The sequence below is a fragment of the Pteropus alecto genome, unplaced genomic scaffold, assembly GCF_000325575.1.
Source record: "Pteropus alecto unplaced genomic scaffold, ASM32557v1 scaffold20, whole genome shotgun sequence".
NCBI classification, from domain to species: Eukaryota; Metazoa; Chordata; class Mammalia; order Chiroptera; family Pteropodidae; genus Pteropus; species Pteropus alecto.
Window position 1 is genome coordinate 29,958,963 of NW_006436298.1, and position 7,851 is coordinate 29,966,813.

Consider the following 7,851-nt stretch of genomic DNA (forward strand, 5'->3'; position numbering starts at 1 on the left):
GTTTTCTTCTCCAAAATAAAGTAAATTTATTTCAGGTGCTCACAATTATATGGTTATCAGGATTTTAAAAATTAATAGGGATAATTGGACATTTCCTTTGGATATGTCTATAAAACTATTTTTTCTTTATATTTTTTTGGATTAAAGTGATATAATTTCTGCAAGTGCAAAACTTATCAAAGCTTTTACTTTTGTTTTTTAATTAAATTTTAATTGATGAACTTCTTAATAAAATAGGAAATTTTTTTGGCCTCCCCAGTTCCTTAAGCATTATTGTTCTATATCTACTTAATGGTAATGAATTTAAATAGTATTATGGCATGTGTTACATATTTTGAGAGAACTCAAGTTATGAACAAGTAATTTCTTTCATTTTTTTTACTTATTATGAAGGAAACTAATAAACAGTAGTACACTACTTGGTATTTATAAAGTTTGGTGTGTTCTAATAAGACTGGAAAACTGAATCTTAATTCAAATGGAACTTTTAAGTTTATCATTTATTTTAAATAGCAAACAGTTTGTGGTTTTGATTTATTACGGGCCAATGGACAGTCCTATGTCTGTGATGTCAATGGCTTCAGTTTTGTGAAAAATTCCATGAAGTATTATGATGATTGTGCAAAAATACTTGGGTAAGAATTTTTTCTTTCATATTTCTTCCTCTTTACCTATATTAATAGCTAATGCATACTAGTTTTTCAGAAAGTAAAAATTATAAACATCAAATAATTAGAATTTTTAAGCACTGTAGACCTAGAATAAAAATCAGTGTTGATAAAATGATATCCCCAGAGATAATGCCAAATCATGAATTATACTTTGGGTTATCAAAAACAGATTAATTCATGACCAGTATAGATAGACTTAAAGGCAATTTAACTCCATAGATTTAGAAATGCTGACGTTTCATTCTGTTACTTATGGCACAAAATTAGCATTCATGAAAAAAGTGACCCAAGTGAAATAGAAATATTTGAAATTCAGGATTCTTTTGAATGATGCTGATTTCTCCGAGCTTATGTTACTTAAAGATAATCTCATGAGTGAATGTATTAAGTGAATGTACAAGAAATTATTACATGCAGAAATGCCATTTTTATATTCTTTGGCCTGTTTTCTTATGCCTTGATTTAGAAGACTCATAAGACAACTATTTTTAAATCATTTCAAAGTATATATGGCAAAGCCATAAGGAACTTACACTTTAAAATGTATTTTAATAATTAGAGTCAGCTTTCATAGTATATTTCAAAGATTTGTGAACTTACCCTTAAAATGAAATTTAGGGGAGCTAACTAAATTTTAGCATGAGTAAATGCTAATTGTTTAAATTATTAACCCTATTAAAAAAAGTGATAGAAATTTATTAAAAATGGACAATGGTATTTAGAATAGCTTTATAGGAAATCAATAAACTGGTAAGAAATAATTAGTAGATACACAGAAGAGACAGTTTTAGATTTCAGAACCTATGTACATTAGATATGATACAGTTATAGTGAATTACTTGAATCTAATGTGCTTTATATTTTTAAAACTGAAGTAAGTAAATAATTCCAAATTCATGGCATCCCATTAGTGTGTTCTGATACATCAGTTTAGAACTGCTGATCTAATTTTTCTTGATCAAGATTGATTCTTTAGGTTACTTTTTATGTGCTCTTATCACATAATTACTAGATTGTTTTGACTTTAACTTCTGTGATTCTCTATTTTTATTATTAAATACTCAGTTTTGCCTTAAAATAAACTAATTTTTAATTTTTGTTTCTTTTTTTGTCTCGAAGCAATATTGTGATGCGAGAGCTTGCTCCACAATTTCATATCCCCTGGTCAATACCCTTAGAAGCAGAAGATATCCCAATTGTACCAACTACATCTGGAACTATGTAAGTTTGAATATTTACATTTTGAAATTCCTTGAATTTTCCCAATCAGTCTGTGCTATTACAATAGATTAAATTTCTAGATAATAAGTATGGGCACTTTACTATGTATATTTTCATATGATTCACTTTGCAGTTGGAGAAATAGATTATATTCTTTTAGAAGGGTCCTCTTTTATATTGTTACAAATAAAATCCTGAAAAATGCTTGGGTAATTATAGAACTGTTGAATTAAACCATAAAAATAAAGGAGATACCAATAGGTGCATTCCTTAAAGGTTTATAGTCAGTGGTCATACAACTTTGGTGCTCTCAGCATACAAAGAAAAATATACTTATATCTCGAGGTAAAATAATTAGACCAATATTGCCAAGTGTTACATAACATTCTACTAGTGAAAGTTACTCCTTGAAACTCACCTATTACTCAGGTAAGTTGAACAAATTCTTCATGTTCACAGCTTAGAAATTTATATTAGCATATTAAATATCCTGAGAAGTCTTCAGTTAGGGGAAAAAAATAAAATATTTTGCTTTTAAACCCATATTTTCAAACTTTCAAACCTATATGTTAAAAATTTTTCGGGTAACTTAAAATCCTGCAGGATTGTGTTTTGTGGCTCATAGTTTGACAAACACTAAATTATATTATACCCTCTTATTCTTCCTAAGGCAGTTAATTCTTCCAGTAATTTGAGTTTGAAATACTTGTTATTATATGAGCAAAATAAATATAGCAACTATCAAGTATTATTTGTTTTAATTTAATGAAATCTCATTTTGTGATTACTTATGCAATTAGAGCAGTATTTAATAAAGTTCTGGAACTATACAGTCCATTTACTTTTTTCCCAGAGTTAGCTTAGTCGATTCTAGAGAGGAAGCAGATATTTTATAGCCTAATGTTATTCCACCTCCAGCTTCTAATCTTTTTAGGATTTGATATGGTTGTTATAAATCTATTACTCTTCATAGGGAGATCTTGAAATGGTAAAAGATGGCTCTAAATAAATAATTAAATATTGTATTGTTCGGAATTATACAACACAAATCTTTGTTAAGAAATTGAGAACTTTTTTTTTTTTTTAATTTTAGGATGGAACTTAGGTGTGTTATAGCTGTCATACGTCATGGGGATCGAACGCCAAAACAAAAAATGAAAATGGAAGTGAGGCATCAAAAGTATGTTTTTAGGGGAATAATTTAACACTCAAGATAATTTAAGATTTCTGATAGGTGATTAGGTGTTTTGATTAATATGCCATATACAAAAACTGTTTACCACCATTTCATGGCCATTAATATTTAAACCACTGGATGCAAACAAAATGCATTTAAAATAATTGTATATATCGGCATCTGAAAATTACTGTGGCAATATCCATAAATGCCCATCAGTCTGACCTGGCTTTCATTTATTGTTGTAAAATGTTCTATTTAATCTTGGTTTACTATTCTCTTACATTCCTTTCTGAAAGTCATTAACTTCACAACCTTCTAGAAGAAAATTAGTAGAATGAAAGCTTATGTCTTTTCTATTTAGAATTTGATTTTAAAATAATAAAATTTGAAAACCTGAGCTATTACATGTGTTGAAACATTTTTTAATATGTATGTATATGTAGTAACTTAAAAAAATATATGATATTTTGTATTATAATCATATCTTCAGTTTCCATAATGAGAAAACTTTTAAAAATAATATAGTGATTATTAGTGTGATATGGTTTAGGAAAATATAAGTTTTATCAATTAAAGTATAGAAGCAACAGGATATAGCAGAAGAAGACACAATATTTGAAATCTAAAGACCACAAATCCCATTTCTTATCATTTATCATTCTAGTTCCACATCTATTATTTATTCTAATTGAAGTATATGGTGGTAATAGTAATTATTGCAAATGACTAATAGTGTTCTGTCTTTTTTATAAGATTTTTTGATCTTTTTGAAAAGTGTGATGGATATAAATCTGGGAAATTAAAACTCAAAAAGCCAAAGCAGTTACAGGCAAGTGCATTTGATTTCCTATTGTTGTAAATTACTAATGGCAAAGTTACCTAAAAGTTCAATTCTTTCTTAATTTATTTTATAGGAAGTACTGGATATTGCACGACAACTTCTTATGGAGCTAGGGCAAAATAATGATTCTGACATTGAAGAAAACAAGTCAAAACTTGAGCAACTCAAGACCGTGTTAGAAATGTGAGTATCTTTTTGAAACTTTTAATTTTAATAACGACTTGTAGTGCTCTTTTTCTTAGTATGTGAGACTTTCCATATTAATTTCTTTCACAGTTTGATCTTTTTGTTCTTTATCGCTGTGGCGGAAGTCTAATAAGACTTATTTTCACCAGTGAGGAAACAGATTGTTATTGAAGGATTAAAGGTTATTGTTTTAGTTTTACTCTTAATTTTAATGAGAAGATAAAAGAAAGCATCAAATTTGGATCTCCTATGAAGTACTATTTAGGATGAGGGTACTTTGCTAATCATCACCACACACTCAGTGCTGTTTAAATAAAAAACAATTTTGAACTATGTTTTAATCAAGTGAAAGTGGCACCACCAGTATTCCTATTATAAGCTTTACAGTTTTGACCACCTAAGGGAAATCTTATTTCCTTTATTTTTTTAAGACACATACACATATTTTTATATATTTTTATACTCTTTCATTTCTTTAAAATTGTCTAACCTTTGTAGAGAAACTTTTTTGTGTTTTCATTTTTAATGTGGTCAGAATGACTACTGATGGTACAGATTTTCTACTAGGATACTTTGAAGCATTCAATAAGGTGTTACAAACAGAAGGGAGCATTGAACATTTACTGAATATTGTTCATTCTGCTTGCCATTTTATTTTTCAGGTATGGCCATTTTTCTGGAATTAATCGTAAAGTCCAATTAACCTATCTCCCTCATGGTTGTCCTAAAACATCTAGTGAAGAGGAAGGTATGTCATTAATGCCTATTGTAGAAAGTAAGGACTTACTACTCATTATTAATTGATTATCTTTGGACCTTCTCTAATAGTATACTGGCATGATAGTCAGTGGAGTTTTGTTAGCTGTGCCTTTTATCGGAAGTATAGATTTTATTCTTTATCCTTTAAGAAAAAAAGGTAGATTTTATTATTTTGAAAACTACATAGGACTTCCCTTTTGCTCTGGGGTTGTTTCAGAAAGCTTATTTCTAACTAAATGTTGTTTAATAGGCCTCTTTCTTCATCTTTTGGTACAAGAGGACAGAGTACACAGAATGAAAGTTCAGAATATGAAAAGATATTTGAACACATAGTCAATTAGTTCTAAAATAGATATTTCCCTTCACCCAATAATAAGCATTTAAGCATTTGAGTAAGATGAGCATTTAAGTAAGATGAGTCACCTAAGAGCAGTCAGCACAAAGTCCATAAATTCATTTACCCTTTCGAAAGAAAACTAAGCAAGAGTTAGAGAAGCTAATCATGGAGAAATGCAGATGCCCAATAATAAAGTAATAATCATTCCTGCCTGTCACACTGACAAAGTGTTTTCTTATTTTATTCTTTTCTCAAACTGGTAATAAAGAATGTTAGTAAGAATAAACTGTGGCAGGATTTCTGTCTGCTAATAAAGTTATGTCTTTGAACAGTAAATTGACAATATACAGATATCAGAAACTTCAAAAAATGTTCATATGCTTTGATCTTAATTCTACTTATACAAATCTATCCCATGGAAGTAATCAGATTTCAGCTAAAGATTGATCTGTCAGGATATTCACAATGACATTATTTATACTAGCAAAAGTTGAAGTAATGATTATCTTACATGTTAACACAAGTTTGATTATGTTGATCTTTATATATTTATTTTAAAATTTGATGTGTTATTGTCTTTTCACACTTTGTTATTAATAACAATAGCCTAATTTTCTATATCTTAATATTTATGATCAAAACATTCTATAAATAACTATAATAAAAAGTTAATTAATTGTTCTTCCATAATTAGTATTGGTCTGCATGGTAAAGCACATGTAACTACTAACTAGCCCCAAGGGAAAGGGTGGTTTTCTATCACTTTTAATGAATCATCATTAAGTTCTTTAGTGCTTATATTGCTATTTTTAAATTACTTTTGTTTCTGTAACACAATACAAATCTTAGAATGTTATAAAGGGCAGCTCAAAATTAAGTACAGAACTCATTCATTTACGGTGCCTCCTCCATGTCTGAGAAAATACTTGGTCTGGGACATAGAGGATTCCACAATTCCAAGTTTTATTTCTTAATTTATTTTTTAATTGCAGTTGGCATACAATATTATATTAGTTTCAGGTGTATAACATACTTATTAGACATTTTGCAAGTCTGAACTTTAAAAACTGCTCTTGGCTACATTTTTATTGTATATCTCATAAATTTAAATTATATCAGGCTGTATCATCTCATTTTTCTAAAGATTATGCAAATCACTGATTCTTAGTCATAAAAAAGGAATATATCATCTTTGCTTTAGCTATCATTACCTTCTATGTGATAGCACTGCAGACGCTTTTGATATAAAGACAAGATCTGGATCCTGTCATCAAGGAGCTCTTAATCTAGGACAATCGAATTAGATAGATTGGGCAGAAACCATTGTTGTCATACCACTTTGAGAGCAGCAAAACAAAAAGCAGTACTTCCTTTTAGAAAACTGGGAAGGAGCCTTCTTCCTAAAGTATGGAGATTTTGAAATTTTGTAAGATTTTAGTAGTAGGAACAAGGGATATTCCTGACAGAAACAACAGCCTACAAAGATAGGTACATTTAAGAAACAAAATAATACGTAAGGGCCATATTCCACTGCGGAAGAGAACACAAATAAAAAATTAATCTTGAAACAAATCTGTTTTTAAAAGAAAGAAATTTGACATTTGCTTTATCCATTCACATCTATCTTAGACAGCCGAAGAGAAGAACCTTCCTTACTTTTGGTTCTAAAATGGGGAGGAGAATTAACTCCTGCAGGCAGGGTCCAGGCTGAAGAACTTGGAAGAGCTTTCAGGTGTATGTATCCTGGAGGTCAAGGTAAATCTTGGAGTTTCTCTAATTTGGTTAAATTTATACATTGTATTTTCAAGTCCTTATTTATTTTTAGATATTATTAAATATTTGTATAAATACAGTGAGATAAAAATATAGCTTAAGTGATTTGAGGATTTATTTTCAGGAGATTATGCAGGATTTCCTGGTTGTGGTTTACTTAGATTACATAGTACCTACCGACATGACCTCAAAATATATGCCTCTGATGAAGGACGAGTGCAGATGACTGCAGCTGCTTTTGCAAAGGTATAAATAAATGCTTTTAGAATTACTAGAATTTTCATCTAATATTGCATTTAAAAAAGATTTTTACTAAGGCAATATTTTAAAATTTTCAATTTGAAACTTACAACTAAAGCCCTGAAATGGCAGTGATAAACTGTATTATTTATAAAGTTTATTTATTATAAACAGTTAACTTATACCTTATAAAATCAGCATGTAACAAAAGTATGATACTTTCTATTATTTCGCATACTAATTTTTAAATCTGTTTTGGCTTTATTTAATATGTTTAGGGGCTATTAGCTCTAGAAGGAGAGCTTACACCCATTCTTGTTCAGATGGTAAAAAGTGCAAATATGAACGGTCTTCTGGATAGTGATAGTGACTCTTTGAGCAGTTGTCAGCAACGTGTGAAAGCAAGACTTCATGAAATACTTCAGAAAGACAGAGATTTTACTGCTGAAGATTATGAAAAGGTGGGTCTTAGCAAATTCTTTTTTACATATGAGATAGTATGCATACACAGAAAAGTATATAAAGCAAAAACTTAGTCTTTATTGTATTATAAAGCAAGTACTCATATAATCATCACCATCCAGATAGAAGTAGAGCTTTGGAACAACTCTAGTTCCTATGTCCCTCTCCCCAGTTCCCCAGT

At 29.5% G+C, this 7,851-nt stretch overlaps 1 protein-coding gene across 14 annotated transcripts in view; it reads left to right on the forward strand.

The window, feature by feature from the left end:
- The window catches only part of PPIP5K2 (diphosphoinositol pentakisphosphate kinase 2), a 58,713-nt gene that overhangs the window by 17,403 nt on the left and 33,459 nt on the right, over window positions 1–7,851 (forward strand). For 11 of the 14 annotated variants that reach the window (XM_015590455.2, XM_025047726.1, XM_006913266.3 and 8 more), the window contains 9 exons: window positions 514–635; window positions 1,791–1,892; window positions 2,986–3,072; window positions 3,826–3,901; window positions 3,987–4,096; window positions 4,762–4,847; window positions 6,825–6,950; window positions 7,093–7,214; window positions 7,487–7,669. In XM_015590455.2, the coding sequence (XP_015445941.1) occupies window positions 514–635; window positions 1,791–1,892; window positions 2,986–3,072; window positions 3,826–3,901; window positions 3,987–4,096; window positions 4,762–4,847; window positions 6,825–6,950; window positions 7,093–7,214; window positions 7,487–7,669 (1,014 nt within the window). The remainder of the gene's footprint in view (window positions 1–513; window positions 636–1,790; window positions 1,893–2,985; window positions 3,073–3,825; window positions 3,902–3,986; window positions 4,097–4,761; window positions 4,848–6,824; window positions 6,951–7,092; window positions 7,215–7,486; window positions 7,670–7,851) is intronic. The other 3 variants (XM_015590451.2, XM_025047722.1, XM_025047724.1) reach the window with 1 other exon arrangement.